Source organism: Talpa europaea (genome assembly GCF_964194135.1).
Source record: "Talpa europaea genome assembly, chromosome: 6".
NCBI lineage: Eukaryota > Metazoa > Chordata > Mammalia > Eulipotyphla > Talpidae > Talpa > Talpa europaea.
Genome location: NC_140072.1, coordinates 73,427,965 through 73,449,551, shown reverse-complemented (window position 1 = coordinate 73,449,551; position 21,587 = coordinate 73,427,965). Strand labels below are relative to the sequence as shown.

General features: G+C 36.6%; 1 protein-coding gene across 2 annotated transcripts in view; it reads left to right on the top strand.

Moving 5' to 3' along the window:
• Nucleotides 1-640: 640 nt before the first annotated feature.
• CPAP (centrosome assembly and centriole elongation protein) overlaps nucleotides 641-21,587 on the top strand; it is a gene marked incomplete at both ends in the record, with an annotated part of 89,306 nt that continues 68,359 nt past the window's right edge. Inside the window, 7 exons of one of the 2 annotated variants that reach the window (XM_084235418.1) lie at nucleotides 641-1,081; nucleotides 1,886-2,009; nucleotides 6,511-6,801; nucleotides 16,732-16,843; nucleotides 17,662-17,758; nucleotides 18,200-19,811; nucleotides 21,433-21,565. In XM_084235418.1, coding sequence (XP_084091544.1) covers nucleotides 641-1,081; nucleotides 1,886-2,009; nucleotides 6,511-6,801; nucleotides 16,732-16,843; nucleotides 17,662-17,758; nucleotides 18,200-19,811; nucleotides 21,433-21,565 — 2,810 coding nt within the window. Of the gene's footprint in view, nucleotides 1,082-1,885; nucleotides 2,010-6,510; nucleotides 6,802-16,731; nucleotides 16,844-17,661; nucleotides 17,765-18,199; nucleotides 19,812-21,432; nucleotides 21,566-21,587 lie in introns of both variants that reach the window. The other variant, XM_084235417.1, reaches the window with a different exon arrangement.

The window sequence follows — 21,587 nt, the reverse complement described above, 5'->3', positions numbered from 1 at the left end:
AATGGTAAACCTACACATATATTTAAGGAGCTCAGAGTTTGGTGATTATGACCATGAGAGAAAAATACCACTAAAAATGTGAATGCCAAAATAGTGATGTCAGAGATCTCTAGGATTACAGATGAGGAAATGCCTGGTGAGGGGTTAGATGGGAGATGGGAAACAGTGCCAGATAAAGCCATGGAGTGGTTTGTTCTGGAACATGGTTGAACTTGAGTTCCCCAGTTGGGCAAAAAACCAATATTGTGTTAGGGCCAGAAGCATGAAAGTACTGAATGTGGGTAATGTCGATATTGACCTTTTCCCCTTTGGTAATTGAATAACTTAGAAGGTGCTTTAGCTCCTGTAGTTTTAGATTGATTGTGCTAGCACTTATCACTAATTAATGATTAGGTCAGAAGAGAACTTAAGTTTTTTTATTCACTAAATTTGGATATTTTTAATATTAATGCTATAACTTAATTCCTTATTATTTTGCTAGAGTCTTTTGTATGTGGAATCAGTAGATTTTTGTGTTGGGTTGAGATTTGGGTAGAATAACTAACTAATATTTTTTATTGGCTCTTTTCTGTAGGTGTTGGAAATTAATAGCTCTTCTAGCTTTTTTATTATTTAAATATAATAGTGTCATTGGACTAAAATGTTTCTGATGCCAACCTCTTCAGAGTTAAACTGTGGGCAGAACTTAACCCAGTGGATGACCAATCCTTCTCGAGCTGGGGTCATTTTAAATCGTGGATTTCCTATTTTGGAAGCAGATGAAGAGAAGCAAGCAGCTGTGAACATTTCTACAAGCTTTTCTAATAGAGCCACACATTTTTCAAATAACTTCAGCTTTGTAAATAAAGAAGATTCAATTCATGAAGAACACAAGTTGGAGTCTAATAGCCCTTACAAACTACAGTCACATAAATCTGAAACACATACAGTCTTTCCTTTGACTAGAAAGGGGTCACAAGTAGTGACATGTCAGGATGCTCCCAGACACTGGGAAGATAACAAAAATGACTTTAACTCAAATCTTGAGAGTGAATTCAAAGAAGTGGCATATAAGGATCCACTTTTTATAAAGCTTGAACAGGTAAGACAGGATTTAGCATAATATATATTTGTGTTTATGATTCTAGGCCCTCTTGTTTCTTTTCCTATCCTGTGAAATCCTCAATTTACTAAATTTTGCCTTTTGTCTAATGTGAAAAATAAAAACTTGGGTAATAAGTAGAACATAAAATGATACTGAAGATAATATCTTTTTAAATTCCTTCCTCATTTGGCAAAACCCAAATCAGAAATGGTTGATTAAATTTTAGGGGTGGAAAATTGATCATAAATGTGCTGATACTGATATCTATCCTGTTTTAAGAATTAGTGATCCTATGACTCTGTTGCTTAGGTGAGGTAGAAGAATTTCCTTCATAAAAATTGAGATTTCAAAGTTTTGATGACAGATTTAGTTACTTTAGACATCCCTCTTTGAAACTCTATTAGAAAAGCTCTAAGAAAAAAGATAGGAGCGATTAAGATAAATGTAAGGGGCCTCCCAGGTGGCGCAACGGTTGAGCGCTGGGTTGCGGGGCTGCCCGCAGCCTCTGCAGCGCCGGTTCGATCCCCAGCTGTTCCCCGGCCACCAGAGGAGGGTCCCACATGGCGCGCAGACCTCTCCTGCCGCCCGCTGCTCCCCTCAGCAGTGTGCTTCGGTCCTTCTGCCTGCTCTGCTCCCCGCTCTGGCTCTGGTGAATTCTCTCACCCTCCCGCACTTCTGACTGGACCCAATGCTTGTATAAATAAATAAATAAATCTTTAAAAAAAAAAAAAGATAAATGTAAGGAGCAATTACCATAAAGACATGTTAAGTTGGTTTAATAGAGTTCATTTTGTTTAAAAGCTGAAAGAAGTACAGCAGAAGAAGCAGGAACAATTGAAGAGGCAACAGTTAGAGCAACTGCAAAGACTCATGGAAGAACAGGAGAAGCTGCTTACAATGGTATCAGGGCAACACTCATTACCAGGTACTTTTTGCTTATGTAGGCCTTCAGTTAGTACACTGAGAGAGAGTTACATGTGTTTCTTACCTTTAGTCATGTGACAGGTTATCTATCATTATTATATTGCATGTTCTGTCTAGACAGATAATTGTGAAATGGTGGAAGAGGACTATAATTGGGACAAGTGGGAGATGTACTGTTTTGGAGGAGGTGTACCCTGATTAATTTAAAAAAGATTTAGCAGAACGTAAAAGGCCAAGGAATTCTCGTTTACAACCCCGGCCTGAAGAATGAGAAAGTGCTCAGGTTCATAAAGGTAAAAATGTGTAGCAGTTACTCTGCTAAAGAACCATATCAAAAAATACCGTCTATGGTGGTAGGTGACAAAATTCTTTTATTGAATGCTCAGCTGATTAATAGAAACCATGATGTGGGCATAAATGGTTGAAATGAGGTCTGGAGTAGTGGTTTTGAAAGTTTGTTTGACCATAGTGACCATAGTGCATCGCAGCAAAAACATTTAAAATCGTGCATGACTTATAATTTCAGTGACATCAGTCCTTGTGGATATTTTCTGTTTTCTTTGTTCTATGTTATTATAAAAATACATTGGTTATAATCTGTTGGATCTGCTGGTAAAATTACTAATGGATTGTATCCTACAGTTTGAAAATCACCTTGGGCCATGTGCTTGCTCTCTTGGTGCTACCTCTTAAGAAACATACTTCACTAATTGAAAAAAGCCCTGTTCTGTTCAGAGATTGTACCAGTCATCAAGAATACAAAGAAGAAAAGCATTAGCAAATGAGTATGCAAATTATGACTAGGTGGGATTTGGGGAATGGGTAGTGAGAAATGTACAAATGAAGAATGGTTTAGGGAATTGGAGTATTTATCTTGGTAAATATAGAGAACACATTGTATCTTGAAATCGTAGGCTACTTCCAGGTTCCCTTATGAATATATAAAAAGAATGTTAGATAACAGTCTCTCTTAGGTAATGGTCTGTGATACATAACAGTCTGTGATCCATATTAAGGTAGAAATAGCACTATAGTAGAGTAACAGCAAAACAGATTTCAAAGTCATTACTATAAAAACTAAGCCCGCTCAATTATGAAATAGTTGCTTTAGGGCAGTGGTATTCATACTTTTTGGTCTCAGGATGCTAATGATTTAGTAAATAATAATATAAATATTGTTATAATCAACACTCTTAAATTATCAAGGACCCCTATAGTATTCATTATGTATACTATAGCTATTAATATTTACTGTGTTATAAATTAAAATGGAGTAAGTTTAAAACTAATTCATTTAGGGCCTCCCCCGTGGCGCAGCGGTTGAGCGCTGGGTTGCGAAGCTGCCCGCGGCCTCTGCGACGCCGGTTCGATCCCTGGCTGTTCCCTGGCCACCGGAGGAGGGTCCCACATGGCGCGCAGACCTCTCCTGCCGCCCGCTGCTCCCCTCAGCAGTGTACTTCGGTCCTTCTGCCTGCTCTGCTCCCTGCTCTGGCTCTGGTGAATTCTCTCACCCGCGCTTCTGACTGTACCCAGTGCATGTATAAACAAAAACAAAACAAACAAACCAGCAAACAAATAAATAAAGCATGCCTCTATTAAAAAAAAAAAAACTAAAAAAAAAAAAATAAATAAAACTAATTCATTTAAATAATAACCAAGTATATTTCAACATTTTTAAATGAAAAAACAAAAAAAAATTAGTGAGAAAGAATGGTATTGTTTCTTTTTTTAAAGATCTCTTTAATTTTTGTCTTTAAAGAATCCAGTTGATTCTTATATTGATTTTTGCATTAATTTCTTGAGTTATGTTTTGGTTGTAGTATGTGAAAAATATCCACTCTCACATAGTTATAATAACTAGAAAAAACAGAAGAGTATTTTAATAGTCTTCAAATAACTGTGGTTATTTCTTTAATACTGCACACAAACGCAACAAGTAGTCATATCTCAGCAGTTATTCATAATATGGAATCTGAAACATTAATGAACTTTTTTTATACTATTACATTAAGATATATTGAAATATCTTGGCATTTTGAGTGGGTCTTCCTTCATCTATGATTTTATAAAGTTGTACATTGGTTATTTGGTGAGTTATGTCATTCTTTAAAATATTCAAATATTGTATCCTATCAAAACATTCTATCTGTAATACCACTACAGATCTCATAAAACTGTAAATAAAGCTCATGGTGGTGGAAATGTTTTCCAAAATTCTGATTTTTATAATTGGAAACAGTATTACCTGTTGTTTTTCTTAGAGTTACTAGCTTACTTGTTTCATTTTTGAGTAAGTATCTGCCAGATACCAAGGTTTGTTTATTTTTTTTTTAAAGATGTTGTTTATGCAGGCAGGGACTGGGTACAGGCCAGAGGTGTGGGGGGTGAGAGGATTCACCAGAGACAGAGTGGGGAACAGAACAGGTGGATTGACTGAAATACACTGCTGAGGGGAGCAGTGGGCAAGACAGGAGAGGTCTGCTATACCTTGTGGTAGCTCCCTGGTCAGGCATCGTAACTTGTGCTGCAGTGGCTGCTGATAGCTTCATAGGTTGCATCTTTTTTTTTTTTTGGCATTTTTTATTTTATTTTTTTATATACATTTTTTTTTATTTTTATATTCCCCATACAATTGTGACCCCCTTATTTTGACCCCAATCCCTCCCCTCCCCACCCCCCACCCCCCATAGAGTGTTTCTGGTTCATAATTGTTTGTTGATTTTGATTTTTACTTTCTTATAGTTATTCTTTTTCCTGGTCCCTTATTTAAGTTTTCTAGATTCCCGCTATGAGTGAGACCATCCGGTATTTTTCTTTTTCTTTTTTTATTTTGCTGAGCATGATCCATTCCAGCGCCTTAACCCCTTTCACCACCAGGGAGGCCCCAGGTACTAAGGTTTAAATCATCATAGTTTGTCATTCATTCTTTCAACTGAAAATGTTGTTCTTTAAGAAAATGACTAGTTGAGCTTACAACTTAAACAGTTATACGCCTGTGTCTTGGTTTGTAGCAGGAGTGATTTATGCATACAGTCAGTTCTGATTTCATTGATAGGTCTTGGAAAAGCAATATTAAACATAGCAATCTATAACAAAAGCAGGTCCTCCAGAAATGCCAGTAATGACATGTTTAGTCTTGACCAGGACTCTTTCTCATTGATGTTATAATGAAATTATATTATTGGAGAACTAGGTGTGCTTCACATTTTGACCCATAGAATGTTCAAAAAAATCAAGGATTTAATAAAATTAATAATTTTTGCTACTTTAGCACATTCTTAAGTAAAACTTTTTTTTTTTTTTTTTTTTTTAAATTGCAAGTGCACAGTAGTGATGGTGAATGCAGTGACTGCTTGCACCGTTGGGTGCTGCTGTCCTGTTCTCCTGCTTTGGATGGTGGCATCAGGAAATTCCATTTTACTTTTGCACCATCAGTGCAATGTCAGCACAATGAAAGTGGAATGTCTTAATATTATATGAAAATAGTTTTGACCTGGTGAAAGCTCTTGAAAGAATCTTGGAAACTTCCAGGTGGCTTACGGATCAACATTGAGACCTGCTATTTTGGATATTGCAGTTTGATCAAAGACATCGTCAGGCTAAAGTGGATGACCATGAGTGAAAAATATTTGGATGGGGAGAGTATTGCTATGAAGAAAAGGAAGGCAAACCTGGTATTCAATAAGGACCTACCTGATTTCCAGTTTTATTTTTGGGTTGAGTGTAAGGTAGATGGGTGTAAGAGAGAGGTATCATGGCTCTTTAAATGACTCTAAAAGTGTTTAAATTAAATATTTACCATTGTGACTTCTTAGTGGACAAAAGCTGGGAGAACAAAGGATGGTAGTAGAATTTCAAGAAGCTGCTGCAGCAGGCAGAATGAGTAGTATTGTCATCAGTCCTCCAAGAATTGCAATTTGGAGATATATAGGAGGGGAATTTACTCTCTGTTTATTGGGTTATTTCAAAAGCAGAGACTTAAGAAACAAAATAGGCAAAAAGTAATACAGGGTATTTAGAAAGTACAGCAAAATAGAAAATAGAAAAGTTATCCATAATTCTACCACGTGAGGATAACGAGATGTTAATGATAATATAAAGAGAAAGTCCCTTCATATGCCATGACACAGAGCAGTTATTGATCATTAAGGAACAGTTTAGATCATTTGTACCTGTCTGCAATGGTATTGTCTAACTATTTGTCATGGGTTTTGAAATTGACAACTGCAGCAGTGTTCAGATGGAGCATAGTGGTGCCTTCTAGAGTAAGATGGTGTATATACTGTCTGCACATGACTAAATATACTCAATTAAAACTGTGAAGGTTTCACTTTGGAGTATTAACATTTCTTGATTTTTGTTCCTTCTTACTAACTTCCTAATAAGGAGGAAAAGAATACTTTTATCACTTAGGAGAAGACTCTTTGGTTGGGGTTATTATGAGGCAAGAGAGAAAATGTTATAGGGCAATCAACAACTTTGTTGATTTTCTTCATTGCAAGGTGTAACTCCACTGACTGATGCTCAGAGCCAGACATATAGATCACCAGGAAATTCAGCCACAGAAGAGAAAACCATGACCTACTTACCATCATATATATACCAGAATCAAATCCAAGAAAAAATGCACACTTCCAACATTTTATCTGACGAACAAAACAACTTCTGTAGAACTACTCATCCAGATTTTGTCTTAACTTCAAAAAGTGATGCTTTTCCCAGTTTGTTTTATGCACAATATCAAGAAGCACTTGTGGAAAAAAATGATTTGAAGGAAGAAAACCATCCTACAGGTGAGTTACCTTCTCTCTTCTGCACTTACCTAACCGTGTTACCAAGTTGTCTTAAGACAAGAGAAGTCCTTTTTACTTTTTTAAAAAAAAAATTTACAGCCACTGATTCTGGATTGGACATAGAACTGGACAAAGAATTTGTGACTTTCTGAACAATCCCATTGTTCATGTTGACTTCAGATCTTTCAGGGTTCATGGTGCCTTCAAAAAGGGAGGCAACAAATTATGTACATACCATTTTTAATTAAAAGCTTAGAATGTTTGAGATGATTTACAGTGTTTATGGTGGTGGTGGTGGGCATAATGGAAAATGTGAAATGTGAGAAATATGTTTGTAATGAGAATTATTACTGACAAAGGAAGTACCCCCTAACCTAGACTCTTGGTTTACTTCAATATACTTTTATTTGTATTCTCAGTGACCAGCATTGTCCTGCCTCAGTGTCTGGTGGTCTAAACACATGGTGTGTTTCTAGCTTATTTTCTTGTCTTTTTAAAAAGAATCCTATTTCGGGCCTCCCCGGTGGCGTAGCTGTTGAGCGCTGGGTTGCGAAGCTGCCCGCAGCCTCTGCAGCACCGGTTTGATCCCCGGCTGATCCCTGGCCACCAGAGGAGGGTCCCACATGGCGCGCAGACCTCTCCTGCCACCCGCTGCTCCCCTCAGCAGTGTACTTCGGTCCTTCTGCCTGCTCTGCTCCCTGCTCTGGCTCTGGTGAATTCTCTCACCCTCCCACGCTTCTGACTGCACCCAGTGCTTGTATAAATAAATAAATAAATAAATAAATAAATAAATCTTTAAAAAAAAAAAAAGAATCCTATTTCTATCTCTCCCATTCCATTTTTTTTAATATTTTATTTTATATCATTCTTACATCATATTTCATTTTTGCACAATGTATACATTTTCATTTTGGTTACATTCCCCATACAATTGCAACCTCCCTTATTTTGACCCTTATCCTCCCCTCCCCACCCCACGCCGTAGTGTGTCTCTAGTTTATAGTTGATTTAGATTTTTGCTTTGTATTAGTCTTTTTCCTGGTCCCTTATTTAGGTTTTCTAAATTTTTTTTTTAAAGATTTATTTATTTATTTGTACAAGCACTGGATACAATCAGAAGTGCGGGAGGGTAAGAGAATTCACCAGAGCCAGAGCAGGGAACAGAACAGGCAGATCTACTGAAATACACTGCCTAGGGGAGCAGTGGGTGGCAGGAGAGGTCTGCACCCCATGTGGGACCCTCGCCCGCTGGCTGGGGAATCAAACCGGCCCTGCGGCCAGGGATTGAACTGGCGCTGCAGAGGCTGCGAGCAGCTTCGCAACCCAGTGCTCAACTGCTGCACCACCAGGGAGGCCCTAGGTTTTCTAAATTCCTGCTATGAGTGAGACCATCTGGTATTTTTCTTTTTCTTTTTTTTTAACCCATTTTATTTTTTTATGTGTATTTTAATTTTATTTTTATATTTCCCGTACAATTGCAACCCCCTTATTTTGACCCCAGTCCCTCCTTTCCCCTCGCCACCCATAGTGTGTCTCTTCATAATTGTTTGTGATTTTGATTTTTTCTTATATTCTTTTTCCTGGTCCCTGATTTAGGTTTTCTAGATTCCTGCTATGAGTAAGACCATCCGGTAGTTTTCTTTTGCTTTCTGGCTTATTTCGCTGAGCATGACCCCTTCCAGCTGTTCCATCCATGTTGCTGCAAATTGCATGTTTATCTTTTTTGATTGCTGAGTAATATTCCATTGTGTATATGAACCACATCTTCTTGATCCAGTCGTCTATTTTTGGGCATTTGGATTGTTTCCAAAGCTTAGCTATTGTAAATAGTGCTGCTATAAACACAGGGATGCAGGTGCTCTTTGGAATAATGTGTCTGTGTCATTTGGGTAAATACCTAGGAGAGGAATTGCTGGATCATATGGAAGCTCTATCTTTAATAGGTCAAGAAATCTCCACATGACCCTTCATAGTGGTTGGACCAGTTTTCACTCCCACCAGCAGTGCAGGAGAGTTCCCTTTTCTCCACATCCTCACCAACATCTGTTGTTGCTAGTTTTTTTAATATGTGCCTTTCTCACTGGTGTGAGATGGTATCTCATTGTAGTTTTGATTTGCATTTCCCTGATTACAAGTGATGTTGAACATTTTTTATATGCCTGTTGGTCATTTGTAGTTCCCTTTTGGAGAAGTTTCTTTGTAGTTCTTCTGCCCATTTTTTGCCTGGATTATTTTCTTTGTTTTTGTTGAGTGTCATCAGTTCTTTGTAGATTTTTGTGATCAGTCCTTTTTCATTAGTGTTGTGTGCAAAAATGTTCTCCCAGTCAGTGGGGTTTCTCTTTGTTTTGGTTATTGTCTCTTTAGCTGTGCAGAAGCTCTTTAATTTGATGTAGTCTCAGCTGTTTATCTTTGCCTTCACTATCACTGCTTTGGGTGATATGTCTGTAAAGATGTCTTTGAGGTGCATGTCAAGTAGTTTTTTGCCTATATTTCCTTCTATATATTTTATGGTTTCAGGTCTTATGTCTACTTCTTTAATCTATTTTGAGTTGGTTTTTGTGCATGGTGTGAGGTAGTAGTCAAGTTTCATTCTTTTGCATGTAGCGACCCAGTTTTCCCAGCACCATTTATTGAACAAACTTTCTTTGCTCCAGTGCATATTCTTTGCTCCTTTGTCAAAGATTAGTTGACCATAAATCTGTGGGTTTATTTCTGGATTTTCTATTCGATTCCATTGGTCTGTATGTCTGTTCTTGTTCCAATACCATGCAGTTTTGATGATTATGGCTTTGTAGTGTAGTTTGAAATCTGGGAGAGTGATGCCTCCATTCCTTTCTTTTTTTTTTCAGGAGGGTTTTGGCTATTTGGGGTTTTCAGTTGCTCCATATGAATTTCATCAATATTTTTTCTATTTCTTTGAAGAATGACATTGAAATTTTAATTGGAATAGCATTGAATCTGTAGATAGCTTTTGGTAGGATGGACATTTTAATAATGTTTATTCTTCCAATCCATGAGCAGGGGATGTCTTTCCATGTCTTTGTGACTACTTCTATTTCTTTTAACAGTGTTTTATAGTTTTCTTTGTATCGGTCCTTTACTTCTTTTGTTAGGTTTATTCCCAAGTATTTGATTTTTTTGTTTCAATAATAAAAGGAATGGTTTTCTTGATTTCTTCTTCAGATTTATTTTTGTGTATAGGAAGGCTACTGATTTTTGTGTGTTGATTTTGTATCCTGCCACTTTACTAAGGTGATTGATTAGTTTAATTAGTTTTTCTGTGGGTTCTCTATGTATATTATCATATCATCCGCAAATAGTGATTGTTTGACTTCTTCCTTCCCTATTTGGATTCCTTGTATGTCTTTCTCTTGTCTTATTGCTCTGGCTAGGACTTCCAGTATTATGTTGAAAAGCAGTGGTGAGAGTGGACATCCTTGTCTTGTTCCAGATCTTAATGGAAATGCTTTCAGCTTTTCACCATTGAGAATGATATTGGCTGTGGGCTTGTCATATATGGCCTTTATGATGTTGAGGTATGTTCCTTGTATCCCGAGAATTTCAAGGGCCTTCATCATAAATGGGTGTTGTACTTTGTCAAATGCTTTCTCAGCATCTATGGATATTATCATATGGTTTTTATATTTCTTTTTGTTGATGTGTTGGATTACATTGATTGATTTTTGGATGCTGAACCATCCTTGTGTCCCTGGAATAAATCCTACTTGGTTGTGGTGAATTACCTTATGGATGTGTTGTTGGATTCTGTTGGCAAGGATTTTGTTGAGGATTTTTGCATCAGTGTTCATTAGGGAGATTGGCCAGTAATTTCCTTTTTTTGAGCTATCTTTGTTGGGTTTTGGTATTAGTGTAATGTTGGCTTTGTGGAACGTATTTGGTAGTATTCCTTCTTTTTCAATTTTTTGAAAGAGTTTGTGTAGGATAAGCACTAATTCACTGCTGAACGTTTGGTAGAATTCATTTGTGAAGCAATCTGGACTTGGGCTTTTGTGTTTGGGGAGTGCTTTGCTTACTGCTTCAATTTTGCTGCTTGTAATTGGTCTCTTTAGTTCTATTTCTTCTTTGACCAGTTTTGGATGATTATATCGTTCTAGGAATTTGTCCATCTCTTCTAGGTTGTTGAATTTGTTTGCATATAAGTGTTCATAGTAATATGATTATTCTTTTGATTTCTACTGAGTCTGTTATGATTTCTCCTCTTTGATCCTATTTATATGTGTCTTCTCCCTTTTTTTCTTTGTGAGCCTGGCTAGAGGTTTGTCTATTTTGTTTATTTTTTCAAGGAACCGACTTTCGGTTTCATTGATCTTTTGGATTGTTTTTTTAATTTCTTATTCATTTATTTCTGCTTTGATTTTTATTATTTCCTTTCTTCTTCTGGCTTTAGAGTTTTTTTGTTGTTCTTTTTCTAGTTCTTTGAGATATAAAATTAGGTTGTTTCTTTGAGTTCTTTCTTGCTTGTTGATGTGAGCCTGTATTGCTATATATTTTCCTCTTATTACTCCTTTTGCTGCATCCCATACATTCTGGAAAGTGGTATCCTCCTTGTCGTTCAACTCAAAGTATTTTTTAATTTCTTCTTTGATTCCCCTCATTAGTCCAGTGGTCTCCAAGTAGTGTGGATTTCAATCTGCATGAAGTGGGAGGGTTCCTTGTTTTCTTTTCGTTATTTATTTCTATCTTGATGCCTTTATGATCAGAGAAGATTGTTGGAATGATTTAGATTTTCATGTATCTGTTGATGTTTGTCTTGTGGCCCAGTATGTGATCGATTCTAGAGAATGATCCATGTGCACTTGAGAAAAATGTGTACTCGGATTTTTTTGGGTGCAGTGTCCTATAGATGTCTGTTAAGTCCATGAGTTCTATGTCTTTACTTAGGGCTCTAGTGTCTCTTTATTTTTTGTCTCGTTGATCTGTCCATTGGTGAGAGTGGGGTGTTGAAGTCTCACACTGTATATGTATTTTCTTTAATATCTGTTTTCTGAGCTGATAATAATTGTCTAATATATTTTGGTGCCCCTTCATTTGGTGAGTATATGTTGATGAGTGTTATATCTTCCTGATGTATTGTCCCCTTGATCATAATGTAGTGTCCATCTGTGTCTCTTTTTACTTTTTTAAATTTGAAGTCTATTTTATCTAAGTACTGCTGTTCCTGCCTTCTTTTTTGGTCCATTTGCTTGTAGGATTGTTTTCCAACCTTTTACTTTCAGTCTGTGGTTATCTTTTGTGATTAAATGTGTTTCCTGGAGACAGGAGAAGGTTGGATTTTGTTTTTTAATCCTGCATGCTACTCTGTCTTTTCATTGATGAGTTTAATCCATTTACATGTAGAGTTAATATTGATATGTTGGCATCTGTATTTGCCATTTTGTTTGTCTTTTTTGTGATTTTATTCCTTGCTTTACTCTGTTCTTCTTGATTATTCCTCTGTTGGTTTTGGCTTTAGGACTTCTTGTAGAATTTTTTGGAGTAGGGGTTTAGTTGTAATGAATTTCTGGAGCTTCTGTTTGTCTGAGAAGGTCCATGTTTTCTCTTCATAGAGGAAAGAGAGCTTTATAGGGTAAAGTATCCTTGGCTGGCACTTGCTGTCTTGAAGTTTGTTGAATATGTTACTCCATTCTCTTCTTGCCTGTAATGGTTCTTTGGAGAAGTCAGAAGTTTACCTGATTGGTTTTCTCTTATAAGTTACCTGTTTCTTCCCCTCTGCCAGTTTCATTATTTTTTCTTTGTCTTGGACTCTTGCAAGCTTTACTATTAGGTATCTTGCTGTAGTTTTGTTTTCATTATGGTAATTGGGAGTTGTTCTTGTTTCTTGTATGTCTATGTTTATCTCCTTTTTCATCTTGGGAAGTTTTCTTCAATTATCTCCTTGAATAATTTCTCAGTTTCTTTGTCTCTCTCCTCACCTTCTGAATGCCTATAATTCTTACATTTACTCTCTTCATGGAGTCTGATAATTGTCTAAGAGTCTCCTCATACTGCTTCATTTGTACTTCTCTCTCCTTTTCTCTTTTGGCTCTTTTTATTTCTGTATCTTCGATAGTACTGATCCTTTCTTCCATTTCATCGATTCTGTTTTCATTGCTTTTCCCAGAATTCTTTATCTCCTCTAGTAATCTTTTTATCTCCTGTGTTTCTTTTCTTTCCTTTCTTAAGGTCTCAATTTCATTCTTCAGTTCAGTGATTATTTATCTCAAATCATTTTGTTCCTTTTCGCTTTCTTTCTTCTTTTTAATCAGGATGATTATTAATTCTCTATCTGATAGGCCTAGAAGTTCTTCCATGCCATTGTTGAGCTCTGGTGACTGTATTTCTTTTTGTGGTGTGTCCTCCTGCTGGCTTGCTTGGTTATTTATATTTTTTCTTCTCCCTGTTGTTTGCCTTCTAATTAGTTCTATGCGTTGGGATGCTGTGCCACTTGTGTTGGTGGGCATCTCTTTGGATTGCTCCTTTAGGGGTGTTAGAAACTGTTTACAGACTGAGACCAGCACTGGTAGGCCAAAACTCCACCAGGGTGTTGATGCTGTGTTGCTGGTCTCTGTCCCTTACAATTCCCTTCCTCTGTATTTACTCAGTTCCAACAGGGAATCAGCTAGTTGATCACGAGGTGGCGCCAGAGACCTGTACTTGCTGACCCATGCTTTTTCCCAGTGGTTCTCTGTGTGGCAGAGGAGGGGCGGAGGGGAGTACCTCAACACAGGGGCTCTTATTCAGGCTGGGTGCTTTGTCTGCCCTGTGTTCACCCGGTGTTGTGCCTGCAGCTGTATGGATCCTGCACCCTGAATTCTGCATTCCAGGTCTCAGTTCAAGGGCTATCAGATCCAAAACGCTGGCTGTCACCCTGTGCAGTACCCGCTGCTGTGGTTTGTCCCACGCCCTGGATCCTGTACCTGGCTCTCAGTTCCACGATGGGGTCTTGCTCCACGCCTTATTTCCCTCCTTACCCCTGTTTGCGTGGCCCACCCTCTCTCAGCACCTCAGTGTGTTTTTGGGATCCCTGGTTTCCAACTATAGGGTGTTGGTGATTTTTTTCTGGTTGCTAGGTGGCGCCAGAGATCTTTCCTAGTGTCCTTTGGGAACTGTTTTTTTCCTCTTGGGTTCTGGGGAACAGAGTGGGAGTGGTGTGGAGCGCCTCAATAGCGTGGGGGTGCTCCGTCTGCCCTGTGCCCCATTGTCGTGGGGATGCCACGCCCCGAATTTTGTGCCCCAGGTCTCAGTTCCAAAGCCCTCAGGTCCAGGACGTGGGCTGTAGCCCAATTCAGTGTCTGCAGAAATGGCACCTTTTGCACTCCGTGCCTGTGTCCTGATGCCTGGTTTCTGATTACTTGGTGAGGGACATTCACCTTAATAAGGGCTCCTGAGTGTCTCCCTGCAAGCCTAGGTCACAGGCGTGGGGACTTGGGCAGCTGAGATCTGCGAATGCTTTTCAAGCGCCCCGCTTTTCTGCACAAGCTTACCGGCTGGCCTTGGGCTATTTGTAGGTCTCCGGGAGTCTTTGTTTTTCTCTAATGGTGCCCGGAGTCATTCACTCACCTCCCAGGCCATTTCTGCACGGTTCTCCACTCCACAGTTCCAGTTCACTGGGTGCGGTGGCTAAAATATTTCCTTTCCACTCACAGTCCAGCTTGATGCATCGTTTGTTCTTGTTGGTTGTTTTAGGTTTTTGTTTTTTGTTTTTTTCCCTCCTTTCTGTTGGTCGGAGAGTGCCGACTTTGTGGGTGGGGGAAGGTAGAAGGGTTCTGAGCTTTCCTCCCTTCTGCTCCTCCGTTATGGCAACTTTCTTCTTTGGGCAGTTTGCCAGAGTTGCCCTTTTATCTTCTGTGTCCCAGTTCTCACAGGGACCTGCTGCTTTTCCTCCCTATTAACTTTTTTTTATCGGAGGTCTTACTCGCAGCATTTCCTCGCCGCCATGTTGATCCGAACCCTCTGGTATTTTTCTTTTTCTTTCTGACTTATTTCTCCGAGCATGATCCCTTCTTGCTCTATCCACGTTGCTGCAAACTGCATGTGTTTATCTTTTTTGATTGCTGAGAAGTATTCCATTGTGTGTATGTACCACATCTTCTTGATGCAGTCATCTATTTTTGGGCATTTGGGTTGTTTCCAAAGCTTAGCTATTATAAACAGTGTTGCTATAAACATAGGAGTGCAGGTGTTCTTTGGAATTGATATGTCTGTGTCCTTTGGGTAAATACCTAGGAGAGGAATTGCTGGATCATATAGAAGCTCTATGTTTAGTAGGTCAAGAAATCTCCACACAGCTTTCCATAGTGGTTGGACCAATTTGCACTCCCATCAGCAGTGCAGGAGAGTTCCCTTTTCTCCACAACCTTGCCAACATTTGTTGTTGCTAGTTTTTTTAATATGTGCCATTCTCACTGGTGTGAGATGGTATCTCATTGTAGTTTTGATTTGCATTTCCCTGATTGCAAGTGATGTTAAACATTTTTTCATATGCCTGGTGGCCATTTGCATTTCCTCTTTGGAGAAGTTTCTTTTTAGCTCTTCTGCCCATTTTTTGACTGTATTATTTTCTTTGTTTTTGTTGAGTGTCATCAGCTCTTTGTAGATTTTTGTGATCAGTCCTTTTTCATTAGTGTTGTGTGCAAAAATGTTCTCCCAGTCAGTGGGGTTTCTCTTTGTTTTGGTTATTGTCTCTTTAGCTGTGCAGAAGCTCTTTAATTTGATGTAGTCTCAGCTGTTTATCTTTGCCTTCACTATCACTGCTTTGGGTGATATGTCTGTAAAGATGTCTTTGATGTGCTTGTCATGTAGTGTTTTGCCTATATTTCCTTTTATATATTTTATGGTTTTAGATCTTATATCTAGTTCTTTAATCTATTTTGAGTTGGTTTTTGTGCATGGTGTGAGGTAGTAGTCAAGTTTCATTCTTTTGCATGTAGCGACCCAGTTTTCCCAGCACCATTTATTGAACAAACTTTCTTTGCTCCAGTGCATATTCTTAGCTCCTTTGTCAAAGATTAGTTGACTAATTTTCATTTTTGATGCTGTGTCCATGTATAAAGCAAGTTGTTGAAAAACAAAAAAATGACAAAAGGAGTCTATATATACTAATTAGCATTGGACATTATCATGCATGCATGATATCTATTCTTAGTTTAGTTAATGTCTTGGTATGGAAAGATCAAATGTCTTTTTCTCTGCTTTTAACCAATATACTTTCTTAATCTTTTATTTTGAAAATTTCAAACATCCCCAAAAGTTGAAGTGTCACTGTAGTGATTACTAGTCTACCTTACATTTAGGTTCAGTTTATGTTTTGCCGTATTTATTTCATTTATGTAAGTTTGTGGGTGTGTATACCTATATAACTGTCTTTTTACATGTATACATTTTTGTATACATATATACACATGTGAATGTATACATATATGTGTATATATATAAAATTTGCCTGCAAGTAATGTGTAGACATTATGTTAAATCATTTCAAATATTTCAGAATGCATCAAGTTAAAATTAGGAAAGTCTTACTATGTATAACCACAATGTTCTTGTTTACCTAAGGATATTAATAATTCTTTATTATTTGAATTTATTTTAAGATTTTCCCCTAGTATCCTAAAAATGTCTTAAAGTCTTTAAAAACCAGAATCCATTCAAATTCATGGGTTATTTTCAGTTGTTATAGCATTTTAGTTTTTTCTTAATTTAGAAAAGCTCACATTTTTTCCCTCCATAACATAAACCTTTTGAAGAATATTGTTTTAATTTGGATTTTGTCACTTTTCTTTATCATATTAAAGAAATCCTTCTTAATTCTAAATTTTTGATATATATTACTTTTAGCTAAATATTTTTTGTATAGTAGCTTGTAACATTCTCAAGTTGTTAAGGCTAATCTAGTTTTTTGAACTCAATTGTTTCTAATTTTCATCCTAGGAGAAGGTACCTTGCCCTGTTGGGAGACAACAATGGAACAGATTCAGGAAGGGAATGATATGAACTTAAAAAAAATTGATGGTTCATCAGAAGTGGTTAATATTGAAGAAAGGTATCATGTTGAAAGGAATAAGAAATGTGACAATTTAATATAATAGCTAGACATAATTATCGAGTACTTTCTTTATATGAAAGATCCATAGTTTTCTTGTTTATGCTTGAATATGCTTTTAAGTGTAAGATACAAGCTATCACATACTGTCAGCAACAGAGAGTTCATCTCTGTTTAATATCAATTAAAATACCTTTGACTTTGTATTAGAAGAATTAAGCAAAATGTTTTCTAGTGAGAGAAATCTCTGGCTAAAATCAGTCTTCCTTCAGGTAGTAAAGGTAAATCCTGTTTTGGAGAAGAGAAAAATAAATTCTTGAGTCTCATATTTTGGTGTCCCTTATATTATAAATGATACTTGTGTAAGTTTGATTATAGAATTAAAAATTTTATGACAGAATATATACTGATTGGTTATTATCTTCTTAAATACTCAAAATATTTTAATGTATCTTATGAATGCCTTTTTGATTGTTCTATTCACACATTTAAGGATCTTTGAAAATAAAAAATATGTATTTGAAGTACTATATATGAAATATATTTTAAAACTATATGATGAACTCTGTTACAACCAGTGTTAATCTCTACCAATAGATGGACTTTCTGAAGAAATCATGTGCAGAGTGTTATTTTTCTGTATTTTGGGAAAATGAGCAGGATTATAATGTTCATTATTATCTCAAAGGGGAGTGTGTGCTTTCAAAAATGTTAGTTCTTAGTGTAGTCAAGACTGTCTATATCATGCATATTATTTAAAATACTCACTGTATTATGACTTGCATGTTAAATAAGTTTCAATTTATTTTTCTGACTAGGCCTATTAAAGCTGCTATTAGAGAAAGGAAACAGACTTTTGAAGAATTCTTAGAAGAACAAATTCGGTTGGAAGAACAAGAATTGAAACAAAAACAGATAAGGGTTGGTATTTCCATTATTTTCATTAAAATATCTAAGCCTTTAGATAAAGATCTGTTTATAACTTACTTAAAAATAACTGTAATTGTCCTCCCCAGTGGCGCAGCGGGTTGAGAGCTGCGTTGTGAAGCTGTCCGCAGCCTCTGCAGTATAGGTTCCATTCCCAGCCAGGGAGAAACCCACATGGCGCGGCAGACCTCTCCTTACTCGCCTGCTGCTCCCCTCAGCAGTGTCTTCTGTCAGTTGCCTGTTCTGCTCCCCGCTCTGTCTCTGGTGAATTCTCTCACCCTCCTGCGCCTCTGACTGTACCCAAGTTCTTGTATAAATAAATTAATCTTAAAAAAAATTAATAAATAAAGCTGCACAGAAGGATTAAAAAAATAACTGTTATTACTTGGATATACCAGAATTAATTCAAATATTATTCTTTTATTTTAGGAGGCAGAAGGATCATTGCTAATCAAAGCAAAACCAAAACAACCATTCTTGAAACGAGGAGAAGGTTTAGCTAGATTTACTAATGCTAAATCTAAGTTTCAAAAAGGGAGAGAAGGTATACTAGCAAGTAACCCGAACGTTCCAAAGGATCAGCCTGTGTTTAAAACAGATAAGCAGCAATTCCAGCGTAAAACTGCTCTTATAAATAAAGAACTGTGTACAGAGAACCCTCCTATTAAAAAGAACAACATTAGAACTAAGAGTGGCTCTGTCCTACTCAATCAGAAGCCAAAAGTGCTTAAGAGTAACATTAGGAAAAGTCTCTCTCCATCAGGATTAAACATATCAATGGTAAGGAAATGTGATGGGCAGTTCAGAGACCAGAGCAAATTAGGGAAAAAAGCTGAATCCAATAATAATGAAAATGTAGCTGAGTGTATAAAACCTTGTGATATTGGTTGCAAAGTCTGGAATAAAACACACAGTAAGGACAAACTTCCTCTTTCAGTAGGGCTAGTCAGCTGCATGTCTTCTACAAGCCAGATAAGTGAGGGTGTGAAAGAGTCAGAATCTTCTATTGATATTTCTCTTCAGAAAAAGTTAGAGAACTGGGAACGAGAAAAAGAAAAAGAAAATTTGGAATTAGATGAATTTTTGTTTTTAGAACAAGCTGCTGATGAAATTTCATTTTCCAGTAATTCCTCATTTGTACTGAAGATTTTAGAGAGGGACCAACAAATCTGCAAAGGGCACCGGCTGTCTTCTACCCCTGTCAAAGCTGTGCAACAAGAGAACACAATGACAATAGGTCCCATTAATCAGTGTAATCAAAATGAGCATACAGACCACACTGAATGTGAAAATAAGAGTGAATGTGAGCTCACACATAAAAAGCTTGATTCATCATCCTCACCTGATGGACTGAGGGAACAGTCTTTTAAAATCAGTAGGAAAGCATTACAAATGGCTACTTCTGAGAATCAAACTGGATGGAATGCAAATGATGATGGTGATATGAACAGTGAGAGTAGCACTGATTCTGAGGAACAACTTGATGTTACCATAAAACCATCAACTGAGGATAAGGAAAGAGCTTTCAGCAGCAGCAGAGAAGATAGTCCACAAGTCTGTGATGGTAAGGGTCCTTTTAGGGACACTGAGACTCAAGAAGAAGATAAAAGAGATGATTTAGATTTGAGTGATAAGGATTATGGTAGTGATGAGTCTCTCATATCAGAAAGCTTGAAAAATAAAATTTCTGAGTCTTCATTTCAAAGTATGAATAAAATTGACTTTGATGATGAAAGAACTTGGACTGACCTTGAAGAAAATTCACTTAAGCATGATGTTAATTTTGGGCATGAAGTCAGTTATGGGGCTTCCCAGACAACCTGCCCTAAGAAGGGTGAAATGTGCGTACTAGATAAAACAATAAAAAGGAAGGTTGCACCAGTCAAGAAGGGAGAAGACTTGAGCAAATCCAGTAGGAGCTCAAGTCCTCCAACATCAGATCTGATGATGAAACTCTTCCCTTCTTTGAAACCTAAAGCAAAATCAGAATCACACTTGGGAAATGAACCCAAGTTAAACATAAGTCAAGAGCAACTCCCTGGTAAGTCAGAACATTATAAAATATCAGAATATTATAAATTTAGCATATTTTTTATCAGTATGTTGTCATAATGTTTAAATCCTACCTTTCTAAGTTGCTCAGTAGAAGTCAAATTGGTAAGTGATTGTTAAAATTTGATTTGAATTGTGGGCCAGAATAATGTAATTGTCACTAGAATAAGAGATTTAAATGAATTGTACTTTTAGATTTTTCAAATTAAAATGTCTTATTCCAAAGTTTTAATATTAAGCACTTTACTATAAAGTGAGATTGTGTTTAAATTTCTTTTTTAACCAGAATGTACCAGATTTATGGTTTGTACTACTGTGGTGTAAATATTTGTGTATTAATACTTCAGTGTACATTAATTTGCTAAATATGACCAAAAAGAAATACAGTAAAATACAAGTTTTTTACCTTCCTCAGTCCTGGACGTCTAGTCTCTTTTTCTAGAGGCACCAGAATTCCCATTTGTTTGTTTATTCTAAAAAGGTCCCATGAACACAAAAGCATATTTTTTGAGTGTGTTTATCGTTTCCTTTCTACACAAATGAAAACATGTCTTTTCTGGACTGTTGTATACCTTGCTTGAAAGATTGTTATAACATACACATCTTCCTCACTGCCTTTAATAACTGTGTAGTATTCAGTTGATTGGACTCCTTATATTACTTATATTGAAACTCTTTCCTATTATAGCTTGTTAAACTGAGTACTTAGCAAAGCATAGGTGCTTTAAAATGTAAATTACAGCTTAAACTATTTTAAAAAATACTGATTTTAAAAGTAGTACTTTTTGGCAAAGAATTTAGAGGATTAAAATGTATAGAAGCAAAAATGTTAATGACCAGCCTACCCAAAGGCAACTAATATCATTTTGGGATAGTCCAGGTATTTTTAATATAGTAGAGACATATATTAAAACTTGTCTCATCCTTTTGACCACGTGTGTAATATGTATTGGGCATAATTTTTTCCAGTAATTTTCTGAATGTTGGATACTTGTTTTTCACTATTAGAAATAACACTGAAATGCATATTTTGTGCAAAAATAATTGCATGATTTTAAGTTCATTCTTTAACTAGATTTTAAAAGTGGAATAACTGGGAGAAAAGATACATATGTATGTTTCAGCCTTGTGGTATAAATTAGATTTATTTTCCAAAAGGATAGTTTCCAAAAGTACAGAGCATTAACTTTTTCGCAGCAAATTTGAAATGGAAAAATGTCTTAATTTGTATTTCTTTGATTGGTACTTGGGGTTTGATTTGATTTTAGAGTAGGTTATATTTCTTGATTTTAGTTGATAATTCCTTTAGATCTCTTGTGAATTACTTGCTAGTAGTAGCTTATTCTTAAGCTGTTTATATATTAACTTTAAAAAAATTGACTTGAACTATTCCTTTATATATAGTGTTACTTCATTGTCAGATTGATAGCTTTTTGAAGTAGAATGATTTGATTCTTAAATTTGGACTGCTTTCCTCAGGAAGTTTTGTAAGTTTCATTTTTGTAGTATTTTAATAGCATAGGTATTTACCGTATAATTGTCTGTTGGTGTTAGTTTTTTGTTGCTGAAGGCCTTTATTTCAAGTTCAGTACTTATGGCCTGTCTTATAGGTGACAATGCTCGCTCTCAAGTTTTGAGAGAGAAAGTTATTGAATTGGAAACAGAAATAGAAAAATTTAAAGCTGAGAACACATCACTAACTAAACTTCGCATTGAAAGAGAAAATTCCTTGGAAAAACTCAGGTAAGTTTGCATCAGTAGATTG